Source organism: Trichosurus vulpecula, chromosome 2 (assembly GCF_011100635.1).
Source record: "Trichosurus vulpecula isolate mTriVul1 chromosome 2, mTriVul1.pri, whole genome shotgun sequence".
Lineage (NCBI taxonomy): Eukaryota > Metazoa > Chordata > Mammalia > Diprotodontia > Phalangeridae > Trichosurus > Trichosurus vulpecula.
The window spans coordinates 31,915,513-31,942,248 of NC_050574.1; the positions used below are offsets into that span (position 1 = coordinate 31,915,513).

Consider the following 26,736-nt stretch of genomic DNA (forward strand, 5'->3'; position numbering starts at 1 on the left):
CAGATGTGTTCTTTGAAGTTTAGATTCAGTCAAAGGGCCACACTTGAGGACCTTGGGGGGTCACATGTGGCCTCGAGGCCATAGGTTCTCCACTCCTGGCCTAGAACTTATTGGGCAGGGAGCCCCTGGGGCAAACATATCGGAGGATATGGACAAGAGTCAAGCAGGAGGGGTAAGCATAGATGGACTGTGATTTCTGTCACTGAAGGGAATGCCCCCACTGAGAAGATCATAGGTCCTTTGGAATGGCAAGCAGTATTTCCCCTCTTTGGGTTTTCAAAAATAAGTTCATTTCCTTTTATATATATTTATAATCTGTCTCTCCCACAAATAGCAACAATAATAAAAATAACAATAATTCTCAGTGAAAAAGGTTGAGTTAAATTGACAGAGGTTACCCGACAGATGCAAGCCGGTCCTCCCTTTTCCTGAGCGTCCTTCTTCCGTTTCAGAAAAGGCCTGTGAAATTCACCGTCCATGCTGTCGTCACGACATCGGATTTGGACATCGAACCCAAAGAAGTGGATTTTGGATACTGCACTATCTACGAAGCTATTTATACAAAAATTACTCTCATTAATAAATCTCTCCTCCCTCAGGAGTTTGGATTCATCAGCACCCCGGAGGTTCATATCTGTGGGGATCCCACTGCTGCCATTAATGCTCTGATATCACATGGGATTGGGTTGCCCTTGTACCTCAAGCTGCTCTCCCTCAGTGGCTCCCAAAAGCTGCATCAGTATCTGTTGAGCTCCGCACCTAATTCTCCCATAAAATAATGCTGTGTGCTATAACCAGCCAAGAACAAGAACGCTGTAACTTCTTGGTACAGGCTGGGCTGACTTTAAAGGAAAGCCCCAAGGAGTATGATGAAGTTCTGATTCAATCCCGTCTGGTTCAAATCCCAGTTTGCTACTGAACTACCCAGGTGATCTTGGATAAGTCACTTAATTTCTCTGTCCCCCAGTTCCCTCCTTTGGGAAAATCAAGGGGTTGGATTAAATGCCTCCCCAAAGTCCTCTGGGGTGACAGATATTCCTACCCCTATACCCTTCACACCCTACCCCGTCCACTGTCCAAGATGGGTCCTGTTTAGAGCCAGGGGCGGGAGAGGGGTAAGGGCAAAGAGGGGAGGGCAGGAGGAATGGTAATAGTTATTGCCAGCTACTTTTCAGTTATTAAATATCCCTTTTTATTTTCAAGTTTGTGGAAATTCAGCCCAATGATGGCTTTGGAACCATCCTGCCCTTACAGTCTTTGTTCCTTGATGTCATCTTTAAACCCAGCAAAGCAAAGGAATATAACTTCCAGCTGATTTGCATTTCTGAAATTAACAGGTGAGGTGGGCACCCCCTTAGTGGAACCCTAGAATGTGGGCAGGCCCCCAAGTATATCCCTGGAGTCCTCAGAGGGGCACTGTCCGACTGCCTGCACACGAGGTACCACCCTATTTTCATACTCTACCGTTTAAACTGGGCATGGTCCATAAGGATAGCCATTTAGCCCATGGCTAAAATATTAAGGCCTTCAGAGCACTGGTGTCCAGAAGAGCTTATAATGGGAAAATAATTTCCGGGATTTGCTGAACCTTGGTGGGAGCAAATAAGCAATTTGCCTACGTCAAATCGGGCTGCTCTTGGAGAGCTCTCCACCTCCAACAGGAAAAATAGCCTATTGCCAATGATTGGCCATCATGTCCTCTGACCCAGGAAACCTTGTAAATTGACCCTGTGTTTCAGTACCATAGAAGTGGTCAAATCTCCATCCCAGCTGCCAAGACAGCTGAAGAAAGGACAGTGACTGTTTTCTTCTGAGCAAAAAAAAAAAACAAAAAAACCCCAATACAGAGCTGGGTAAAATGAACCTGGTGAGCAGGGGAGGCAGTGCCCTTCTGACCCGAGTATGCCAGCCATTCCTTAGTGCTCTTGTCCCATCTTGCCCATTCTAATACAGAATCATCAGAGTTCGAGTCTTGAGACCCTGGTGTGCTGACAACATGGGGCACGTGTGCCAGGCTCAGAGCGCAGTGTGTGAATTCAGAAACGCAAGACGTTACTGGCTTGGAAATAACCTTTGTTCCTCATTACTGCTGTCTTCCTTTACTTCTCTACCAAGAGGAAACAATGTTTCTCCCCCTTCCTTCCCTGGCCCTCATTTGTAGGTGTAAAACATTCTCTGTTCTCTCTGGTGCCCGCAGCCAGGCCTGGTTTCATTCCATGGTAACTCTGAAGAATAGACCCCGGGTCCTGAGGAGGGGGGGGACTACCGTAGGGGCCCACTTCAGCAAAACTGACTTGGAAAAGGTCACTCAAACATCCTGACTTCTAACTGTTGGCCTTCCAGAGAATTTAGGCTGTCATGCAAAGCGATTGGCGTCCACCCCCCTCTGGAGCTGTCTCACTACCGAATCAAGTTTGCAGCCACAGCTTTATTTGACACATCAACGGTTACCCTCTATGTGATCAATTCCCACACAAACATGAACTCCCTGACTCATGCAGTGCCCCGCATTGGTACTGAAGAAATCGCACCTGTGGGACCCACCTCTTTTGAATTCCTTTTGCCCAGAGATGCCCCAATCATGATCATACCTTCTGTGGGGACCGTGCTACCAGGAAAGGTGAGTGTGAACCCTAGAGAAGGAAAAGGGGGGCTCTGAGCTTGGGCACAAGGGCCAACCTGTTTTTCACCCATTTTCTCCCCAAATCTTAAAAGAGAATAGAAATAGGATGAATGAATAAATAAAGAATGACAAGACCTGGGTCAGCTGGGTGGCACAGGTAGTAGAGCACCAGCCCTGGAGTCAGGAGGACCTGAGTTCAAATGTGGCCTGAGACTTGACACAGTTACTAGTTGTGTGACCTTAAGCAAATCACTTAACCCCAATTGCCTTCCCTTCTCCCCTCCAAAAAAAAAATGACAAGCTCTTATTAAATGCTTACTATGTGCCAAGCATTGTGTTAAGTGCTAAAGATACAAAGACAAGCAATGGATCCAATCCCTTCCCTCAAAGAGCTCTAATTGACTATCTGTACAACATTCAAAGTCCCTTACTTACAACTCTGGGAAGTAAACAGCAGCACAGCATTAATCTCCCCATTTGACAGGTGAGGGCACTGAGGTTCTGGAAGCCTAACCTTGACCAAGCTCATGCAACTAGTCATCTCTGAGGAGAGACTCAACCTCAGGCCTCCTGACTCTGTGTCCAGCTTTCTATCCTTCTGGGACTTGTTTTTTCTGGTTTTTTTTAAAAGACATAATTTTTATTGAACTTTTGCATTGTTACAAATATTTTATAATATGTATTTCCTAATTTTAAAAGATTTGTTTGCTTTACAATCAGTTTTCTTAGGTCAATAATAATCATGCTTAATTATTATCCTCAGGGAACTGACAGAGGGGAAAATAAAGGCATCTTTACAGCTCATACCACGGGGAGTCATTTTTAGCCTGATTGGCCGGATGAATCATGTCATCTCAACATAGAAAAGCATTAAAAATGTCCACAAGGCTCGGTGTTCTTTTTTACAGCCGGGGGTCAGAAGACTGAGATGAACCTCTGATATTTCCATTCATATTTTTATTTTAAAGAAAAATAGCTTTTCTTCCTTACCTTCCTTGTGACTGCCCTCTGAGCACAGGCTTCTGTTGTTTCTGCATTCTTTCCCAGAAATGCATGATTGAAGTGATTTTCCGACCAGTGCTGTCAGAGACAACAATCAAAAAAGAAGTCGTGAAAATGAGGAACAGAAAACTAGGAATACAACAGGTATGGGGGCAAACAAAAACCTAAGCTGTAAAACCACATGAAATAATACTCATGGGGATGAAGGCCAGTCACAAGCACTAAAAAAATGTAAATTCCAAAAAGCTTTTTTTTTTAAAAGAAACAAAGTTTTGTTCTCAATTAACCATCTAGTAGCACTGGCTGTACATCAGGCCTACTTTAAGGCATTTCTTTAACGAGGCAGCTAGGTAGCACAGTGGATAGCGCACTATGCTTGGAGGCCTTGAGACCTGAGTTCAAATCCAACCTTAGCCACCTATTAGGCGTGTGACCCTGGGCAAGTCAGTTTTGTCATCTGTAAAATGGATCTAATCATAGCACCTACCTCCCAAAATTGTGTAAGGATCAAATAAGATAATAATTATAAAATAAATAGTAATATAAATATATTAAAATATAATATAATTATAATTATAAAATGCTTAATATGGTGCCTGGCACAAAATGTGTGTATATATACACACATACATATGTATGTGTGTGTATACACACACACACACACACACACACACATATATAATATATTTTTTTTTCAAAAAATATGAGTGTCCAACTCTTTGTGACCCCATTTGGGGTTTTATTGGCAGAAATACTGGAGTGGTTTGCCATTTCCTTATCCAGCTCATTTTATAGGTTAGGAAACTGAGGCAAACAGGATTAAGTGACTTGCCCAGGGTCACACAGCTAGTAAGTGTCTGAGGCCAGGTTTGGACGCAGGGAGATAGTTCTTCCTGACTGCAGGTTTATTCGCTGTGCCATTTAACTGATATCTATGTATATATTTGTATGTATGTATGTGTGTATGTACATATAGAGAGATACACATACATACACACACTAGTATACTAGTGTATTATATATACTAGCACATATTATTATTATCGTTCAGAATGATAAATGACTATTTCACTGTGGGAATGTGGGATCCCCACATTCAGGAAATTGTCTCCAATGCTACTAATGCTCACATCTTACCTCTGTGACCACTTGTTTCTGCACCTCTGGGAGCTCCTGGAGGGCTGAGACTTGGCTTTTGCTTATTCTTGTAGGTGCTTAATAAATGTTTATTGACTGACTAAATGTAAGGTCCTTGAGGGGAGGGCTTTTTCTTTTTTGTTCATATTTGTATCCTTGGTGCTTAGCAGAGTGCCTACAAATGCTCAGTCTAAAGGAGGAAAGGGAAGGAAAGAAGGAATGAAGGAAGGAAGGAAGGAAGGAAGGAAGGAAGGAAGGAAGGAAGGGAGGGATGGAGGAAGGAAGGGAGAGAGGAAGGAAGGAAAGAATGAAGGAAGGGAGGGAGGAATGAAAGAAGGAAGGAGGGAGGGAAAGAAGGAGGGAGGGAAGGAAGGAAGGAAGGAAGGAAGGAAGGAAGGAAGGAGAAGGAAGGAAGGAGGGAGGGAGGAAGGAAAGAATGAAGGATAGGAGGGAGGGAGGAAGGAAAGAAGGAGGGAGGGAAGGAAGGAGAGAAGGAAGGAAGGAAGGAAGGAAAGAAGGAAGGAAGGAAGGGAGGGAGGGAGAGAGGAAAGGAAGGAGGGAGGGGGGAGGGAGGGAGGGAGGGAGAGAGAGAGAGAGAGAGAGAGAGAGAGAGAGAGAGAAGAAAGCTAGCCGCTTGAATGAACTCAGAGTGTAATATCTGAATTAGCCACCAGCAGGCACTTCACCAAAGCTGTTTCTCCCAGTCTGGGGCTGAGTGTATCTCCATAACCACTTTTTAAAAGAGGCTACAATATCCCACTGACCACTAGGGGGCACCCAGCTCTTCAGCAAGGTTCATAGGCTGAGGCTTTTCAAGCAGTATTTGCTCCTGGTTCCCAGTTCTTCCGCCGATCTAGAGGATGAAATGAAATGTTCAATTATAGAAATCCCTCTCCTTATACTTTGCCTGTGCCTTTACTCCTTGTCTTCTTCAATCACTTCCTCAGGTTTCTTCCTCGGATACCCAGAGATTTAGGCATAATAGGTGATCTTGGAGCTTTATTGCATGTGGCAGAAAGGGGCCAGAACTGGCTGGTACCTGACCGTGGTGGCTCCATGACGCATAGAGCACTGGGCTTGGAATCAGGAAGACCAATTTCAAATCCAGCCTCAGACATTCCCTAGCTGTGTGACCCTGGGCAAGTCACTTAACCCCTATAGTTCCTCTTCTATAAAATGGAGACAGTCTGAAGAAGGAAAGGACAAACCATTCCAATGTCTTTGCAAAGAAAACCCCATGGACAAGTCCAAGGGATCACGAAGAAGAGTCGAAAACGACTGAACAACAATAAACATCATTTACTGTCTCCCCTCCTGCTTCCTTCCCTGTTTCTAGGAAGGTTTTTAGAGTCTCTCCTATCCGACCCCCTCTGAATCCTTCCTCCCTCCACACACACACACACACACACACACACACACACACACACACACACACAGGCGCTTGCGTACATACACGTATACATGCACACACACGAGTACATACACGTATACATGCACACACACACAAACACACACACATACGCACACAGGACCGTCTGAGGGGGCTAAAGGAAAGGTCCAAACAATGTTCTACAGTATAATTGGAGAAGGGAAAATCACTTTAATCTCAGGGAATTAGAGAAGGTTTCACAGGCTAAGGGGACCTCTGAGCCCTGCCTTGAAGGAAGAGGGAGATTCTTATACCCAGGAATAAAGAGAAGATATTTCAGGTATAAGCCATGTCCCATGGAAATGCAAGGAGACTGCACGTCAAGTTTGAGACTAGCTAGGAGTCCAGTTATGCTGACGTCAGCATACTATATGATATATAGTATGTATATATTATATCTAATACAATGTATATATTATATACTTTATACATAGTACATAGTAATATAATATAATATGTAGTATATAATCTAATAAAGCTGGCAGGGTGCCAGGTTGTGGAAAGCCCTGAATGCTAGGCTGAGAATTTTTCTAGTTTAAGCTTTGGGCAATAGGGAGCCACAGAAAGCTGTATCTAAATCAGTCAATAAGTATTTATTCAGTTCCTGCTGTGAGCCAGGCACTGAAAATAACAAAGAAAAAAATGGAAGTCCCTACCCTCAAGGAGGTTACTTTCAATAGGGTGAAACACATTTTAAGAAATTATAAAGTATGTACAAAGTATACAGATCAGTACAAAGGAATCGAGAGATGGGGGCACCAGCCAGATTTGTGCGGGAGGTGGCTCTTGACCTGAGCTTTGAAAGGGATTAGAGGATCTGATGTAACACACCCTCTGGGATATCTCCCCCAACCTCCCCTTGTGAACTGAATCCCCCAGAAAGTGACCACTAACCTCAGGTTCAAAGGCACTCTTGAGCTCAAATTTCTTCTTTCTTTCTTTCTCTTTTTTTTTTTTTTGGAGGGAGGGGGCAATCAGGGTTAAGTGACTTGCCCAGGATCACACAACCAGGGAAGACTTGAACTCAGGTCCTTCTGACTCCAGAGCCAGTGCTCTATCTGCTGTGCCACCTAGCTGCCTGTGAGCTCACATTTCTAAAAGTATTATAGCTCGCAAGTCCCTGACCTTTGATAGCCCATAGACCCAATTAGCTTAAAGCAAAGACATAATAAGGATAGTAGCCACCAAACATTCCCCAATAAACCTGGGGCATGCTCTCCTACAAATGCACAGTGTCAGTGGGAAGGGTGGGCACAAACTTAAGAGTCCAGTGGAAGTGAGATGCATGTAAAGAATGCGTGACGCTAGGAGGAGTGGTTTCGTGGGTCCTTTCTCTTGGAGCATCTTAAAGCTGCTCCCCACTGAGAATACATCTCTGCTAGACCTGTCACTCAGCTGGGCTTCCTGGGCCTGCTCTTCCCTCCTTACAGGCCTAACTCCTCCTTCTACTGCTCTCTTCTCTGCTGCTGGGGATCACACACCTTGGAGTCACATGACTCCATTGACACTCTCCCTCCATCCCTCCCTCCCTCTCTCTCTCTCTTTGTATGACTCTGTCTGTCTCTGTCTTTTCTCTCTTCCTCTCTCTCCCTTTTTCTCTCTCCTTTTCTCTCTCTCCTCTTTTTTCTCTCTTTCTCTCTCTCTCTCTCTTTCTCTGTCTCCCTATATCTCTGTCTCTCCTTTCTCTTTTCCCACCTCTCTCCCCCTGCTCTCCCTCCTCCCTCTTCCTCTTCCTCTTCTTCCTCTCTTTCTCTCCTTTCTCTCTCTCTTCCTTCCCCCCTCTTTCTCCATCTTTCTCTCTGTGTCTCTCTCTTCTCTTTCTCTCCTCTCCCTCTTCCTCTCCTTTTCTCTGTCTCTCCTCCCTCCCTGATGAATATGGCCCCTTCTTCTGCTAAAAGGGTTGTTCTGCTTTGAGACCCCATGGCTGATGGAGGCAATAAGGGGAGAGAAATCCACTCCTTTGACCATCCAAGGCTGGCAAGCTTCACTTTTTAAAGACTACCAGGATCATAGCCAGGCAATGATGACCCTTCCATCAGGGAAATGCTTCCTACTTTGTAAGGTTATAATAGGAATGTCTTTGCATTTCATTTAAAACACTAACTCTTACTTTCTATGATTACATCAAGTGGTTTGGTGAAGATAAAGATAACTCTCCCCCTCCCCTTCCCCCATTATACCACGTGGCATGGAAGGAATGACTGCATTCAGGCATGGGGCACTGCCAATGCAAAGGTACAGAGGGAGGAGATTATATGTTGTCTGTGAGGTACAGCAAGAAGACCAGTTTGGCTAAAACATGAAGTGCATAAGGAAGCCTGGAATAATAATCTGTAATAAGCCTGGAAAGGTAGAGCAGAATCAGATCTTCAAGGGTTTTAAATGCCCACCAGAAAAGCATTTGATCCTAGAAGCAATAGAGAGCCAGCAGGACTTTGGGAGCCCAGGAGTTAGATGAGCCGACCCATGATTAAAGAGTATCATTTTGGCATTTGTGGAGAGAGAGTAGGTTGGTGAGGAGATGGACTTGGGGCATGGAGACCAATCAAGAGGCTATCATAATAGTCTGGACAAGAAATGCCGTGCACTTGAACTAGAGAGCTGGTCTTGTGTGGAGCGAAGGGGACAAATCTAGGAGATGTTGCAGAGGCAAAATTGACAAGACTTCAAAGCCAATTGGAACTTTGGGGCTGTGGAGAGGGAAGAATCGATGATCACTTCGAGTCTGGGAACTTACGTGCCTTAAAAAACCAACGGTACCCTTAGCAGAAAGGGGAAATGAGGACCATAGACAGATTGGGGGAGAGGAAGGAGGAAAGGATGATTTCTGTTTTGAACACAAGTTTGAGGAGCCAGTATTAGAAATGTCCAATGGGTAATTGATGACGTGGGACTGTGGCTCGGAGAGAGCTTGTTCCTGGGTATTGAGATCAGGCAACAGATGAACCCATACTACCATTTGCCCTCTTTGTTTGCAAAGCCTATGTAAATAATCGCATATTTCAAATGAGTGGAAGAGAAGTGAGGAGGTTTCCCTGGATAGAAGGTGTTTTACACACTGTGCCTGCCCTGATCCCACTTAGGTTTTGAATGTCCTGGTGGAATCAACACTAAAAGGCACCACGGATTTAGCTGCTGGAAACCAGGCCAGCTGTGGCTGTGTGTGATTTATCTTAGTACCTTGTTCAAGAGATAACAAGCATCACTTCAGTAATTCTCATGACCAAGGGTTGTCTTGGGCAGGGTTTTCCCTTTGCATCTGGGTTTCCAGTTAGGATCATTTTAAGGAGAAGAGCTCCAAGGCTGATTAGCAATCTGAGTGCTTGTTGGTGCTGAGCAACTTTTTAATGTGCGTTTGCAATGAGTGGTTCCTATTGACTTAGAAGTGTAAGCAAGCAAAGAACCAAAATTTTTTTGAGGGGGTGGTGCAGGAGTCACATTAATGCATTATGAGTTCTTTCTTGTTGATAATTAAGGGCAGCTACATGGCACAGTGGATAGAGTGTCAGGCCTAGAATCAGGAAGTGTCCTGAGTTCAAATCCAGCCTCAGACACTTACTAGCTGTGTGACCCTGGGCAAGTCACCTAACCCTCTTGGCCTCAGTTTCGTCATCTGGAAAAGGAAATGGCAAAAGCCCTAGAGTATCTCTGCCAAGAAAACCTCCAAATGGGGTCACAAGAGTCAGTTACAACTGAATGACAACTCGTTAATTTTTTTTCCAGCCCAGGCAACTAACTGTCCTGTAACAGATAAACACTCTACGGGATCCCAACCTATAAGACTTCTGGGTGTAAATATTCAATGTCTTTGCAATTAAAGAGGCTAATTGATCATTGAATTTTTCAGCCTGGAATGAGACTGGCCCATATGGGTCAGGACATTTCCGGATTTGGGGACTTTTTTTAAAAAAACTTATTTTTTTGAGGCAATCAGGGTTAAGTGATTAAGGGTCACACAGTTATTAAGTCTTTGGGATCAGATTTGAACTTGGGGTCCTCCTGACTCGAGGGCCAATGCTCTACCTAGCTGCCTAGAGTTGGGGACTTTCGAGGGACCCTCTAGAAAGCTTCTGGAGCCTCTTTGTTAACTGGCTCCATCCTCCTCTTTTGGGCTGTGGTGGCTTCCAACCTCCCCCTCTCGGTCCCTTGCCTTTCACCTTCAAAGCCCCTTTCCATTTGTTCTTCCTCTAACTACGAACAGAACCCAGAACAGAACCTGATATCTGTTACAGTGCAGTTAGATGCCTGAGCTGGAAAAAAAAAGGTGGGCTTTTCTTTATTGTCTTCTCTGCTTGTAGCCTAAAAAGGAGTCACCCCCAAAGAAAGGGGGGAAATTTATGCCGGCTGCTCCCCTCAAGGCAGCTGTCAGGTGGCTGAAGCCCCGCTCTCCTCTCAAGAAGGAACGCCACAAACCAGCGAAAATAACCACGGAGTAAGTTACCCATGGTGTGATTTCCATTTAATCCAACAGATGTTTATTCAACAGATGTTAGAGCAAGGCGTTGTTCTGGGTGCCATGGCAACAGATATAAAATTGAACCCACCGTTCCTTCCCTCTCAGATCGCAGCTGGGTTCCAGGTTTGGGTCATTTTGAGAAAAGAGCATGGTACTTGCTAGTGATCTAAGAGCTCCTCGGTGCCAGGCAACCCTTGTGATAATGTATGATGGTAATTAATGACGGTTCCCATTGGCTTAGTGGCGAAAGAAGCAGATTGAACTCTATACTATTAGGCTACTAATTATGCCATAGTTTTTCATTCTTCCATCTCAGAAAGAGATAGCCTTTTATCAAAAGTTGTTTCTGAAGCTCTCAGTTCATAATATCCCAGAATTTCGAATCGGGAGGGCCCTCAGAGGTTCAGAGGATATGAGATTTAGAGCTGGACGGGATTTCTGAAATCACAGAATCCAACCTCCTCATTTTACACATGGGGAAAACAAAGTCAGAAATGCCAAGTGACTTGCCCAGGTTCACCCAGCTAATAAGTATCTGAGGTAGGATTCGAACCCAAGTATCCCTGACTCCACATTCAGCACCCCAGCCAATGACATCAGCGTGTTTTTCGCCATACTGAACTCTACACTGGAGAAAGAATGCTGAGGAACCTGACTGACCCTGGAACTGAAAGAATGCTTCAAGGAGGAGGCAATGAAAATTTCCCTGGAAATATCATATTAGAATATTGTAGACCCAGGACTGGATTCCATATACCCAACATCTGCTGAAGTTTGTCAGTGGCACACACCCCAAGAATGAATCACATCATACACTCATGTGTCGCCATTGACTTTCAGCTTCCCATTGCCCAGTTAAGGTGTACCCTTCCCCCAGCTGAAAAAGATTATCTAAAATGTCCAGGAAACAGTTGGTGATAGAAGACTGAAGCTCAGGAGAGACACTAGAGCCAGATATATAGACCAAGGAACCAGCTGTATTGAGATGATGGTTGTTATTTTGTTTATTGGTTTATGAACCCATCATGGATGATCATATATTTCACATGTGGTCCCCAAAAGGCAGTGTGAGCCTTTGAGCCCAAAGGGAGCACAGGAGCCAAAATTTCATGCCACATTACTGCTCTTTCCCTCTCTGACTCCTTCCATAGACCAAGTTATTCATAAGGGAGACAGAGAGTGAAGTGACATCATGTCCAATTTTGGCCTCTGCAAAACTTTGGGCTAAAAGGCCCAAAATGACTTTGTGGGAAAGCTTCTCCTCTTTATACTTGAGCTATGGAAAACTAAAAGTCACTGGCGACACGGAAAGATGTCTTTGTCCACTTCTCAAAGGAACCACCTGCCCAAAGAACCCCCTTATCTACATCCACACTGGCCAGGTCGACATGGCTGTCTGGGAACATAACCCCTGCCATATTGATGGGTCAGCACATAGTTAATGATCAAGAAACAAAGACCCAGGATGGAGCCATTCCACTTCATCGAGAAGCTGTGACCAAGACAACCCAGCAAAAAGGACCCAAATTTAAGAATAGTCACTGAAATGTAGACTCATCATGCCAGGACCCTTGAAGCCATCCTGGACTCTTCCCTTTTCCCTCACCCTCCCCTAACCAAATCTTTTCAGTTGTACTCCCACAGCATCTTTCTCATTGATCTCATTCTCTCTACTCAACCCTCTATTTCAACCCTTCACCATCTCCCCCCGGACTATAGTAGTAGCCTAATTCACTCTCTGCCCCATGCAATTCATGCTCTGCAGAGCTACCAAAATAAAACTTCCTCAGGCCAAATCATGACATTCCCCTGCCCAAAAATCTCCAAAGACTCCCTATTGTCTCCAGTGGACAATCTTCTAAATGGTCATCACAAACTAGTAGATCCCCACCCCCCACCCAGACATTTTGTGATCAAGTTGGTTGAAATATCACCATGTACATAACAGACTCTCTTTCCCCTCCCCCCCCACCCCACACCCCTCTCCCTACCTTTTTTCCCCTCTATCATGACCTGGAATGAGCATTAATAAAGGGACACCACAGCCCATGTTCACTCCATTTTCATGAGCACCAGAGGCAGTGAAGATAAACAAAGGTGGCCCATCCCCTGCCAGGTTCCGGTGCTGATGCCCCTAGGCCAAGGGCTCTCTGAATGCATGCAATTACGGGGTACATTCTGAGGGACTGCTATGGACTACCTAAAATGCCTGGATTGTTTTGTTCTAGTTCAGAAGAATACCTGATTGCAAAAGCCACCTTGACTAGAGATTTCCAAAAACAGTTTCGTAAATATGTCATACCATGTGTCATTGCCAGTGGAGACATTAAAGACAAGAAAGAAATGGTACCAATGAATTTCAGGTAGGAAATCCTGCCCGTGCAGTGTGGGGTGCCCAGTCATTCTTACAAACTTAAGGGATGTCCAGGCAAAGCTGAGGGGCTGGCAGAAAATAGTCATGTGGAAAATGCCCCAAATACTTTCTAATTTTTCTTGTGTGGTCCCTTACTCTAAGGGTGGTCATGATTGCCCTCCTAATGTCCAAGAGACCTCATGGGGGAAGATCAACTGGCCATCCACACAGGGCATGAGAAATTCTGTCCAAAAGAGATTTGGTCTTCTGGGTTTCATGAGACTGCTAGGATCCTGCTTCTCCTACCTCTAGTGTCCTACCTCCAAATGGACTGACGTCAGTGTTCCCTCAGCGGCCTGGCTAATCAAAGGCTACCCAGAACCCTGGGCTTCTAGGAGACCATCTAGATGGCACTTTGCCTTGGGAACAGCAGTGAGGAGACAGTGACTCCAGTTCTGCTCCCAATGACCGTCACATTTCCCACTAATGAGCATCTTCTTTCCAGCCTAAATCCCCCATCCCTTCCCCAAGCACACACCTCCAAGCCTTGTCTCCATTCCTAATAGAAAATTTGATCGTAAGTGTGCTATTTCTCCTCCTGGGTAAAATTTTGTTCTCTCTCTCTCCCTCCCTCCCTCCCTCCCTCCTTCTCTCTCTCTCTCTCTCTCTCTCTCTCTCTCTCTCTCTCTCTCTCTCTCTCTCTCTCTCTCTCTCTCTCTCCCCCCTCCCTCTCCTCAACATCCTAGTCCTTATAACACACTGTACCTGGAACTATACTGTCCAACGGTGGCTCCCTCTATCGTGGTTGCTTCAGACAATGGGAAAACCGTGTTCAACTTTGGAGACATTGCAGTCGGTAAGATCTGACACTGCCACTCTCACTTCCTTATGATCTCCCCCCATTCCCCACCCTCCCCCAGTCTGCTTCCCCCAACAAATCTTTTGCATTGACAAATTTCTAATCCCTCTTCTAGTCAAGCTTTGCTAATAATCACTCCCAACTGGCAGACAGTGGGTGCTTAGTAAATTTTTGTTGACTTGACTTGGCCCACAGGTCCCGTACTCCCCAGACCTCAGATAGAGATCACAGTGTTTGATTTGTGTTTGTTTGTTTCAGGGCACAGGGGGATCAAAAGGATCACACTCCAGAATGTCAGCTCAGAATACCTGGATGTATCCTTCCACAGAACTCCTGCTTGGGTGTTCCCAACATGGTCCAGCAGCCAAACTGCCTTCTTTATCTCTTTAAGAAAGGCTTTTGGGAAGTAGGTTCAAACCCTTCCTCTGCCAGTTAGCTACCCAGGTGACTGGGGACGTCTCCCACCTTCTCCACTCCTGTTTTTCCCTCTGTCAAACGAGGGGGCTGGAGGACCTGACCACTGCTCTAAATCTAGGATCTTCCTTCCCTTGGCTGTGAACTTTTTTTCTTCGAAAGCATTAAGCCACAAGAGGCCTGTGGACCTGTTAGGAATTGGAAGCGTCCATTATTTTCTGCTTCGTCGTTGGGCTAAAGCCCCTAAGGTACTAGGTGCTGGCAATAAAGTGGATGGACAGCTGGACCTGGAGTCAGGAAGACCTGAGTTCAAATCCAGCCTCAAATACTGACTAGCTGTGTGACCCTGGGCAAATCACTTAACTTCTGTTTGCCTCAGTTTTCTCACCTGTAAAATGAGGGTGATAATACCTACCTCTCAGGGTCATTGTGAGGATCAAACAAGAGAATATTTGCAAAATAACTCAGTACAGTAATTGGCACATGGTAGGCCCTGTATAAATGCTTATTCCACCCCTCAGTGTCCTCATCTGTAAAATGCAATGATAGCATCTACCTCTCAGGGTTGTTGTGAGAAACACATGAGATAATATTTATAAAAGTGCTTAGCACAATAGCAGGCACTATATAAATGCTCATTCCCTCCGCCCTCCCATCTGAACCTACCTCCCAGGGCTGTGGTGATCAAATAACATGTAAAGCGCTTCATGGACCTCCAAGCTCTATCTGAATGCTGGCTGCCATCTTCCTCCTCTTCCTCCTCCTCACTACCATCATCATCGTCATTATTACTATTATTATGATGATGATGTCTCCTTGACTGGTCTCTCCCCAGCTGGAGTTTTCGATACTGAATCCCTATGGCCCCTTTATACTGCTATGTCCTTGTCGTGGCCTTCAATCTAAAGAAAGCGAAGTCGTTGCCGTATCATTCTCTCCCCGCGAGAGTAACACGGTAAGTTCTTGCGGTCAAGGGAGAAATCCACACTGACCTTTAGTCTGTATGCAGATAAAGTCTCGGTGCTCATGTCTCATTTGGAAATAAAAAGAAATATCAGGCAGTAAGACAGCTGCCCCTTTCGTGGGGAAGAGGACAACCCCATTTTGCTGGAAGATTGCAGAGTCTGGTCCTTTTTCAGGGAGAAAAGAGTAAATGAATTCATGCTGGGACCTTTTGATTGGTACTGGCCTCTAGAAACCCCGTGCTCCTGCTGCCAGGGGAGACATGTGGGCCAGCCCAGAAAGGAAAGGAAGCTTTTGTCAAAATCCCAGAAACTAGAGGAAGTCTATGGGTCTCCAAGAAGTAGATTGTGAGTTTTCTCTCATGCCTTATCCATTCCTCAGGTTGGGTTTTCATGGAAAAATCTCTTCTTGCAGCACTGGCCCCAGGTCATTTCTGCTAAGCTTCTGCACCTAGAGGTGGGGCTGGGACTGATGTGGGAACTCTTGCCAGGATGGTAGTGGGCTAAGGACTTTTGTTGATCTGTGTGGCCTCTCCTTCCCCCTCTTCCCTCCCCTAAGGAATATGGTGTGGATTAATTAGCACTGATGGCTCATCACTGAATTGCTCTCACCCCTCTGGGTGATGTTACCCCATCATATGTAGCCAGGGCATTCCGACTCGATGGACCGGATTCCTATTACATATCAAATAAGAGAGTGGGGCTGATCGAGCTTAGGGGGTACTCCCAGCACTGACATTATATTATTCGATGACTGAAAAGAATTCGAAGCAAGCCATTTTCTTTTAAACTTTCTTTATATTTATTTTAATTTCAAACCTAAGATTCCAAAATTTAACACTGGAAGCTATCTTAGTTCTCAACTAAGCTGATGCCTTCCTTCCTTTTCTGCGCATACCTTCTCTGCCTACTAATATCCCCCCCTTTTTTTTAGTTCTTGGAAACCCTGGACATCATGTCAAAGAAAGGGACCCTCACCCTGACCATGGTGGGCAAAGGTGTGGCATCCACAATTACCTGCTCCATCGAAGGAGATGTCCTGAATATGGGATATGTTATTGTTGGAGAAACTGCCACATCGACGTTTAAAGTAAGTGAGCTATCGCTCCAGTACTTTGAATTCCCTCTGAATTGTAAGCCTCTTTAGGGCCAGCCATAGTCTGATGAGTCTTCCTAAGTCTTCAGAAGGTGCCAACCAACAAATCTGAACGTTTATTGATCTTGTCCTCAGGACGTGAACCCATCCCTGTGCCCAGGTTGTAGGGACTACTGTATCAAAAACAAAACAAGAGTGGTCTTCAGTATTCCCAAGAATTTACACTCTAAACCCAGGGTTCTTAATGGCTTCTTGAGGGGTCATGGACCCCCTGGACAGTCTGGTGAAACTTATGGATCCCATCACAGAGTAATCGTTTCAAGTGCATAAAACACATAGAATTCCAAAGGAAGCCAATTATATTGAAATATAATATATATTATTATAAATATATATTATACATAATTATATATATATACACATATATATATATTATAATAAAAAAATAAAAATTTTTAAAAAGCCAATGCTGTAAGCGTTCCTTAGAGAGAAGAGCTTGGGGGAAGAAGATAGAAGCCAACTCTATTGTCTGGGATCTTTCCTTGGTACCTCAAAGTGCCAGGCTCCTCTTCTCCACCTTTCCATCCTTCAAGACCCAGCTGCCTCACCTCCACCAGGAAGCCTTCTCTGATGAACAAATGAAAACCATTTATTAAGCTTTCTTTTAAGTTGCTATTTGCTAATACATACAATACAAATAGAAGAAGAAAAACCAGACTATTCTTACTGTTGAGATGCTTACACTGTAATTGGAGGAGACAACACATAGAGGAGAGTTGGCCTTCAGGACAAGCAGCATGACCAGGCATAGAAGGCCTAAGGGTTCAGAACAAAGGTGGCTGGCCGGGCCCAGAGGTCCTTAAGGTGCATAGCTAGGTCAGATCACACAGTCTTTGTGGGTCTGGAGGAGATCATGGAAGAATGGCTGCTAAGGGTTGGTAGTCTTCTGTCCTACCAGAAGGGAGAGGCAGCTGGTCACTCCCAGGTCATCCAAGTGGTGGAGTCTGCCATATTGCTTTTTTCATGGTGGGGAGTGGGGAGGGAAAGAAAACCCCAGAAGAATCTCTTCCTTCTCTATATCATTTATTTTAGTACTGTTTAATTTTGGTACTTGGTGATCCTTAAAACAAGGGATTTAATTCAACAAATAATTCAAATCAACGAGGATTTGAATATACAAACACAAAAAGGAAAGTCCCTGCCCTAAAGAGGGAAAGACCACAAACAAGCGCGCGCACGCACACACACACACACATATCTATATACATACATACATATTGTGTATATATATGTACATCTATGTACACATAACTCAAGGTAATTTGAGGCAGGAAAGACCACTAGCAACTGGAAGATCCAGAAAGACTTTCCTTAGGGGATGGTCCCCAAGCTGAACCTCAAAGAAAGCTAAACATTCTCACAGACAGAGGAGAAGAGAGTGCAGGAATTCCCAAAATGGAGGGAAGCTTGTGCGAATGCACAGAAACAGGAGCTGGAATTCCAAATTCAGGAATCAGCAGGTCAGCCAATTTGGCTGGAATATAGGAGTACCTAATATGAACAAGAGTAAGAAGAGAGAAAAAAAAGGGCAGAGCCAAGTTGTGCAGAGCCTTCAATTGGTTTACACTGCATCCAGGGGACAATAGGGAGCCGTCAAAAATTTTGAGAATGGGAATGACATTGTCAAATATGCGCCTTAAACAGATTATTTTGGCAACTGTATGGGGCAACTAGGTGGCGCAGTGGATGGAGTGCCAGGCCTGGAGTCAGGAAGACTCATCTTCCTGAGTTCAACGACATCTGGCCTCAGGTACTTACTAGTTGGGTGACCCTGGGCAAGTCACTTCACCCTGTTGGCCTCAGTTTCCTCATCTAATGGCAAACCACTCCAATATCTTTACCAAGAAAACCCCAAATGGGGTCATGAAGAGTCAGAAACAACTGAAAAACAACATGGGAAAGAAATGTCAAGGGAATTAACTAGAAACAAAAATCAGTTAGGAGGCTATTTCCGATAGCCCAGGCAAGGACTTAGGAGGTTCTGGACTAGGATGGTGGTCATGTCAGTGTAGAGAAAGGAAGAGGTTTGAGACTTGTGGAGACAGTATCAACAGAACATGGCAACTGGTGACTAGGTATGTGAAGGAAGGGAGAGTCAAGGCTGACTGTTGTGGTAAATTTGGTGCCTGCAACAGGAAAAGAGAGGCTTGGAGAAGGGTCAGGTATATGGAAAATGATGAATTCCACTTTGGGTGGGTTGGGTTTGCAATGCTGACATTTTTAATGCTAAATCTCATTGGAGATTCAGGACTAGAGTTCAGTGGGGGGAGAGAGAGAGAGAGAGATGGATGGATGGATATAGGGATAGATAGATGGATGATAGAGATAGGTGAGTGGATAGGTATTTAGACAATCAGATAAGCAGATAGATAGAGATGGAGATAGATAATAGCAATGGATAGAAAAGTTAGAGATATCGATACATACATGTGTCATACATGTATATGTGTATATATACATAGAGTTTGGGAGTCATCTACATAGAAATAATAAAAGCAGATGAAATCACTGAGGAAGGAGGAGGTGCAGTAGCTGTGTAAAATTTTTGAACTGTTTCATAAACATAAATGTGGCCCCTGTACTGGCTTGTAAGCACCTCAAAGGTAGGTATGTTATACACACATTTGGTGCTCGCTAAGTGTTTAAATGAATAGTGCTGGCAGTTGTCCTCCCAGAGAGAGCTCTGCCCAGTGTTTTAGGCTGCAGTATTTTATTCTCTAGCATAAACATGACCTTGCAGCATGGAATTGACCCAGCTAGATTTTCGATCTGTAGATATCTGGTTGCTTTGATGGAAGGGAAGGAGATTCCAGATGGTGGGAGAAGCAATAAGACTGAAATATTTTTAGACGATAGTCTATCCAAGAATGCATGGTATCGGATATGGCTGGCACAGCAGCTTTACTCTGCAAAAAAAAAAAAAGTAAAACCCTCAAAATGTTTTAATCATTCACAAATGTCACCTAGACATCCCCCTAGCCTCCTGCTTCTCCATGGGGCCAGCCAGAGGAACAGAGATTCTCCCAGTTGTTCCTTCTGCCCTGACAGTCATTTAGAGATGATGGATGACTTTCCTGGGGGCTTCTGCCCTGCTTTGTGACCCAAGCATGTGGAGGAATTGAATCTAATTTCTGCTTTCTTAAAGCTTCAGAATAGCTCGACACTCCCAATCAAATATTCCATCTTTCTGGAGAGCCTCTCCCTGATGAGAAATAAGGAACAGCTGGAGATGCCGGGTTTTGTCAATAACTCAGAAAGAAGGACCAATATCATTGGTAAATATTGACTCAAGCAATACCTCCAGGAGCACCCTCCCCCCCACCCTCCATCTCTTTAAGAATCAGTTGTTTACAGGATGGGAAAGTTTGGACAAATTTGGAAATCCTGCCTGAGAAGGCAATGGAGGAGTCGGGGTTGGGGGGTGGAAATGAGCCCTAGAGCAGAGAGATCCAGTCAATCTGGGTCCTAGTCCAGGCCCTGACACTAACTGGACACATAATCTTGGGCAAATTCATTTCCCTTTAGATAACTGTTTCTTCTTTGGAAAAAAGAAAGATTGGACTACCTGATCTCTAGGTCTCCTTCCATCTCTGCTCTGAGGCAGCCTACCCAGTCTAGTCCGGTCTAGTGGAGAGAGCCCTGGAGTTAGTTAGCATCTAGGGGACCTTGGTTCCAATGTACCCCTTACCACTTGCAAGACCTTGGTGAAACATGCAAACTCTCTAGGACTCAGGTGCTCCCTCTGAAAAATGAAAAGAGATTGGACTAGATGTTCTCTAAGGGCTCCTCTATCTCTAAAGCTTCAACCCTACGAGATGTAAAGTTTAAAGCTGGGCAGGAATTGCTTCTCCCTATTATAATTTGATGAAAGATGAATCGACCAGTTGGATTCCCTGAGAACAAAAGTAGGCTCTCCAATCATGTTCTTCCATGGAACTGGAAATGAGTAGCAAACGGACCTAGCCACTGAACCATCATGGTTGATAAACTCTGAACAGAAATACCAGTAGAAAAATGGCATTCCCTCTGAGTGGGTTTTCGTGCAGGTACTCCAATGTGATACCCCCTGTCCCTGTCCCCGTCCCGGCAGGCACCCAGAACTACAACGGCCGTAGCGTGTTCAGCGTCTCCCCAGTAGATGGAGTCATTGAGCCAGGGAAGACTCAGGACTTCACTTTGACCTTCAGCCCGGACCATGAGAGCCTCTACTTTTCCGACAGGATGCAGGTGATGCTGTTCAATAAGGTACAGTGCCCAGCAGCCTCAATGGCTGCTCTGTTTCCCCAATGGCTTCCCCAGTACAGCAAGGGCCAGTGTCCCCCACTGGTAGGGCTGAGCCCGACTTACCAAGAGGGAAACTAGAAAGAGGAGAGTCAACCATCTGGCCTTGGTCTTCTTGGCTTTAAAAGGAAGAGCCAGGGCACCAGGGCCTGCTTGAAGTTGAGCATCTGAGGCTTGGGCACCCAGCTGCCACTGCTCGGTCTTGACTGATGCAATGATGATCACCATGCCTGGTGCACGGGCAGCTAAGAATGTGGAGACCATGGGCCAAGTAAAGCAGCATCCATGGGCTCCCTCCTCACTCAGATGACCAGTAAAGCAGGTTCCTCCATAGGGGCATTGTCTTTGCTTACTGGGTCAGTGACTTCATCACTTGGTCACTAGGTCAGTCAGATTATGTAGTTCGTTGCAACTAATAGTGCCGTGGACAGAGCACTTTAGCTGGGGTCAGAAAGACCTGAGTTCAAATGCTATTTCATATGCTTTTGAGCTATATGGCTAGAGGCAAGTCATTCCCTCAGCCTCAGTTTCTCTAGCTGTAAAGTGGGGCTTATATAAGTGCCTACTTTACAGGGCTGCCATGAGAACCAAACAAGATTCTATATTAATGTGCTTTGCAAACCTCTGAGTGTTAGAGAAGAGCTGGCGACAGTGTGGACCCTTGGGAGCAGGCCCTTGGACTACCAGCTTGCCTGGACTCCAAAGGGTCCCATCCACCAAGAGCAGAGACCCAAGCAAATATGACAGCCCGTGGGACTGGGGCCATGGAAACACATGATTGGAGGGCCCCAAACAGCCTTGATTGGCCTTCAGTGGAACTCCAGTCTTCCTCTTCCTCTTCCCCTTCCCCCAATAGGGAACCAACCTCACCTGGATTTTGGAACCCTGCACACTCCCCATCACCCACCACACACCCCCTAGAAACCACAGGGCAGCAGTGCCGTCTTCTGTCCCTTCATGAATGCTCTTTCCTTAGGCCTTCATCACCTGCTAGCAGCAACCTGAATTCTGCCCTGCCTTTTGCCCTTCTGTAATCACGTTGTTTCCCTGGCTCCCCTTCTCTCTCCCTTCTTCCCATCTCTTGGATCCACCATCCACTGGTGTCTCTGAGAGTTTCCCTGTTGGTTCTCCGCACTGCCTCCACCCCCCCGCCCAGGCCTAGCTTTCTTTGGGGACACACATAGGAGCCAGATTGCTTTTCCATAGACCCCACTGGGAGAATGTGAGGTCCATGAATATCTGCTTTCCAACATGGGCCAGGTTTAGGCCTCTCCCAGGGAAACAGCCCTGCCCTGTCCTGCCAGGTGCTGCCTATGTGGACTGTGACAGCTTTTCATTGACACCCATAAGCCCTCTGAGTGGGGAGAGGGGGTGGTTGAGAGTGGGGGCACATCAGTGACAGGAGCCACCCATGGTCCTTTATCTCGTCCCAGAGAATGTCCCATCAGATCCTCTTGAAAGGGGCCGCAAGAGAACACATGATGTTTGTGGAAGGAGGGGACCCTCTGGATGTGACCGTAGAGTCCCTGGCTGTAATCAAGTCTATGACTGAGGAAGACCAAAAAGAAGGTGAGCGCCCATGCAGCTGTTGGTGGGAACCGAGCCCCAGCCTGGTCCGGGCTGAGCCTGAACCTTCGGCACAGTGGATGGGCAAGCCCAGGTCCAGGCCTGGGGGAAGCTGGCTGCCCTTTGGAGCCTGGCCCTCCCAGGGCTCTGGGAACCCAGGGATGATGCACCCCTTGGACTCTCCCCCACCCCATCCTGCTCCCACTTCTGCCCAGCCTACCCCAGGCCCTTGGGCTCAGGGTCAAATTTTGCCAGATCCCATCCCCCATTCTGCCAGTAGCAGGAAATAATGTGCTCTGGTAAACACTTCTAAACCACCAAGGCGGCCTCAGGTTTCCTTCTCTCTGGCTCCCTGCCCCCTGCCAAATCTTGGAAGGTTTCCCAGCCACTTTCCCAGACTTCTGATTTAGGGAGAAGAAAGGGGCTGGGGGCAAGGGCAAGGGGGCAGAATCTTGCTAAGTTGGCCCTGCTATATCTATCCTCCTCCCTCATTGCCCAAGCCCACCTACCCAATAGGTAGGGGGTAAGGAAGCCCTCCATACACCGGATTTAAGGAGAGACCAGGTGACCAGGCCATTCTACCCCCACCTAGATGCAGAAGAGATGAAGGCAATTATCCTGACTCTTGAGTACATCCAGCTGGATTCCGCATCCACTCCTGCCACCCGTGAACTACAAGTAGGATGTATCCGAACCTCTCAGCCCACTCTGAAGAAGGTAATGTGGCCACCCCAGAGCTCCATGGCAGCCCAGGCTCACCTTCCCCCACCAAGCCTTTCCATAAAGTGACAGGCTGTCACTGAGTAAATTCAATCCCCCCTCCCCAAGGACAGTCTGGTGATGCCCACAGACCCTTTCTCATGTTGTGTTGCCTACATTCATAATTGAAGGAAATACTCATTTTAGGTGGGTGAAAATACAGACACCCCTCTTTCCCCGTACAGATTCACAGAACCCAGTTAAGAGCCCCTGTTGTACAGATTTTCCCCCAAACTGCCCACATGCTTTAGACAAAAGACACACACAAACACACATACACACACTCCACACGAGAGTTCAGCTCTGATGCTGAGCACTTGGCCTGGTCCCTCATCCCCTAAGAAAAAGATAGGCCATGCCCCAATCCCAGAGCAGGACTTGTGTCCCTGGGCCTGGGCCTCATCACCCCATTCTCCTTCCAGTCGATAGGTACAGCCTCTCTGTGAGACCTTCCTGGATAACCCTCCTCCATTTTAGTGCTCCCTCTCCCATGTCAGTGCTCCCTCTCCCATGTCAGTGCTCCCTCTCCCATGTCAGTGCTCCCCCTAGTCAGTGCTCTCCCCCATGTCACTGCTCCCTCTCCGTGTTAGTGCTCCTTTCCCCTCCCCACTTTCCTGGAGCCCTTGGTTTGGGCCCTCACTCCCTGCCCAGTACTCTATAGACCTGCGCTCCTGCTGTCTCACTCTGGTAAAGCAGAAGCCTTCAGAGGGCAGCAACTGTCATGAGTTTTGACCTTATATCTCCAGAACAACCTGGGCCTTACACCATGCAGGTGCTGGGTTATTATGGATTGAACAGAGCTGGCTGAACCCATGGAAACCCCTGAACATAAAAGCCTGGGAAGAGGAAGGGACTGCAGAAAACAGATGGAGGGAGAGGGGCTTCAGGGGGTTACACTGACTATTGGGCCCAAGTGAGGAAAACTGCATCTGCTCTCCAAGCCCAGGGTCTGAGCCCCCACCCCAGCACCACAGGATGGGAGGGGGGCAGCACTGGCAAGTCACAGTGCTCCCCTAGGGACGAGGGCCAACCCTGAAGGACAAGCATCTCCCCCTGGGGATGAGTGAAGAGAGGATGGAAGGAAGAGAGGAGGAGAAGAGGGGAGAGAAGAGAGGAGGTGAGAATGGAGGAGAAGGAAAAAAGGGAAGGAGAGGCGGAGAGAATTGGAGCCAAAGGCCATTCCCTAGGGACAAGAGCTCTCCTTGCTTCCATAGAGTATTGACTTCAGCCTGGACAACATCCACCTCCTTCAGCATAAAGGCTTCACGGTGGAACCCTTCAGAGGAGCTGTGGAGCGTGGCCAGACCAAGACCATCACTGTGTCCTGGGTGCCTACGGCTGATTTCGATGTATGTGGCTGTAGTCATTGTCTGACCTGCTGCCAGGGCTGGGCTACTTTCATTCCTAAGCACGTTGTACCCAGAAGGGGTTTCTATATTTATCTACGAGCCAGTCAGGGCAGCTCCTCTCCTTTCGTTCCCTCCTCCCCTTCCCTCCTCTTTTCTTCTCTCCTTCCTTTCCCTCCATGCCCCACTCCTCCCCTCTTCTCTCCTCCTCTCACCTCCTTTCTTCTCTTCCCTCCTCTCTTCCCTTCTCTTTTCTCCCCTCATTCCTTTTTCCTCTCCCTCCCCCTTCTTTCCTCTTCTCCCCTCTTCCTCCTCCTTCCCCTCCTCTCCTCTTCCCACTCTTTCTACCTCTCCTTCCCTCTTTTTCTTCTCCATTCCCTCCTCTCTTCTCTCCCCTCTTCTCCTCCCCTCCTCCTCCCATCCTCTCTTCAGCTCCCCTATTTCCTTCCCCTTTCCTTCTCTCTTCCTTCCTCTTCACTCCTTCCATCTTTCCTTCCCCTCCCCTCTTCTTTTCTCCTCCCTTCCTCTCCCCCCTTCCCTTCTCTCTCTTCTCCCCCTTCCCCTTTTTTCTCCCTGCTGGCTTCTGGAGCCAGATCTGAAGCGGCCTTTGCCCTATTTGAACTCAGTTCAGAATATAAGCACAGCTCTCCTTTTAGACACAAAAGACCCTGGTAACTGGTTCAGAAAGCCAGGCCGCATTGAGTGGTCATTATACAAGGAGCTGATGCCAGAGGTTCTCAGGCTGGACTCTGATGTTGAAACAACATGTTTATGGAGCATCTGGTCTATGCCCAGAGTGCCCTGTGCTGACACCTAGACTCAGGCCGTAGAATAATTCACCATATTGCATAAGGCCAAGAAAACAAATCCTATAACTACATTGTACAGGTTGAACCAGCTGAAAGGGAAATCTCCAAGGAAGTGTGATGGTGTGAAAAGAACTGGCCAAGTCCTAGTTTCACACCTTACCTCCTATGGGACCTGTCAGACTTGGGCCTCAGACTCCTAATCTATAAATGAGACACTTGGAATCGACAGCCTTCAAGGCCATTAGCTCTGGACCTGGGATCTAATAATGATGATGATAACCACAAACAATCCACATTCCTATACTGCTTTAAGGTTCAGAAAACCATAGCTACCCCATGAGGCTGATCAATCATTCAAGAATTTTAAATCCCTATGTTTCAGATAAGGAAACAGGGCTCAGGTTAAGTTAACTGAGGCTTACAGCTAATAAAGTGTCTAAATTAACATATGAATCCAAAAAATTTTTAAGTAGCTTTAAACTACTGTCTATGGGGCAGAGTGGGGCAGGATCAGTGTTGGCATCAGACTGGCCTTCCTAATTCTGCCTGTCAAGCTGCTGGTACCTGAGCACACTCCAGCTGATGCAGGGGAGGCATCCCCTCAGCCCATCCACATTGATGGTGATCTGTCCTGCTTTGGGAATGCTCTCATACCCCAAACTGAAACCTACAGGACAAATGGAGGCCAGATCCTGATTCCAGCATGCCAGAACCCAAGTCCGTTTGGAAAAGAGGATTGGGGAAGGGCAGGAAGGGGCAGAGGGGCACAGCTGGAAAAAAACAAACAGCAGCACCACCTAGAATTTGGCACTGCTTAGGCAGTGGTGGGATTCAAACAAGTTAACAACTGGCTCTCCACAGAACCAAGCCGAGGTACCGCCACCACTAACAACCTGGTCACCAAACTCAACGTAAAATTAGGTACCGAAGAACCGGTGTGAAAAGGCTAAATCCCACCACTGTGCTAGGTGTAGGGCTGAAGATGGTTTTTTCCATAGCACTCCCTGTCCTCTGCTCTACCACCTCCCCTAATGTAAATTCTAAAAGATTTCCCTTATTGAAAGAATGCCCTTTCAGCCCTTCAGCCCAAGCTGCTGCACCCCCCAGAGTCAAAGTCTAAATTTAGTTCTCACTACCTTTATTGCAGCCTGATCAACCACTTGTGGTCACCACCTTCCTGACACTCCGGGGAGATGTGAAGGAGACCTATAGGCTCGTCTTCATCGCCCATGTGGTATCAGAGTGGATTCTGGGCACTTCACCCAAATAGGAACGTAGGTGCAGATACCGCGATGATTTCCCCCACCCAAGGTCATTGGTGTCCAACAAGGTAGGAGGACCCTGCCTCAGCCAGGAGTGTGCCTGGAGGGACCCTGGACCCTGGACCCGCCCTTGATAGACTTAGCTGCCACTGGGATTCCTCCTACAATTAGTTCTTGTGACATATGTAACCTTTGATGCCAACAAAAGAACATAGGCCTTAGATCAGGAGCTGTGGTCCAGAAAAAGCAATTCAGTCCAGCCCACCATTACTCTCCCTCAAGGACCTTTGCTATGGAGATCAGAGACTGTTAAAAAAAAATA

At 46.5% G+C, this 26,736-nt stretch overlaps 1 protein-coding gene across 1 annotated transcript in view; it reads left to right on the forward strand.

Annotated features, from left to right (window-relative positions):
• CFAP74 (cilia and flagella associated protein 74) overlaps nt 1-26,422 on the forward strand; it is a 116,913-nt gene extending 90,491 nt beyond the window's left edge. Inside the window, exons 23-38 of the mRNA XM_036746930.1 lie at nt 453-626; nt 1,204-1,337; nt 2,344-2,620; nt 3,671-3,769; nt 10,490-10,623; nt 12,876-13,010; nt 13,747-13,856; nt 14,118-14,173; nt 15,109-15,228; nt 16,170-16,325; nt 19,537-19,666; nt 20,482-20,636; nt 22,106-22,241; nt 22,831-22,955; nt 24,212-24,346; nt 26,300-26,422. Coding sequence (XP_036602825.1) covers nt 453-626; nt 1,204-1,337; nt 2,344-2,620; nt 3,671-3,769; nt 10,490-10,623; nt 12,876-13,010; nt 13,747-13,856; nt 14,118-14,173; nt 15,109-15,228; nt 16,170-16,325; nt 19,537-19,666; nt 20,482-20,636; nt 22,106-22,241; nt 22,831-22,955; nt 24,212-24,346; nt 26,300-26,422 — 2,199 coding nt within the window. The remainder of the gene's footprint in view (nt 1-452; nt 627-1,203; nt 1,338-2,343; nt 2,621-3,670; nt 3,770-10,489; nt 10,624-12,875; nt 13,011-13,746; nt 13,857-14,117; nt 14,174-15,108; nt 15,229-16,169; nt 16,326-19,536; nt 19,667-20,481; nt 20,637-22,105; nt 22,242-22,830; nt 22,956-24,211; nt 24,347-26,299) is intronic.
• The last annotated feature ends 314 nt before the right edge of the window (nt 26,423-26,736 follow it).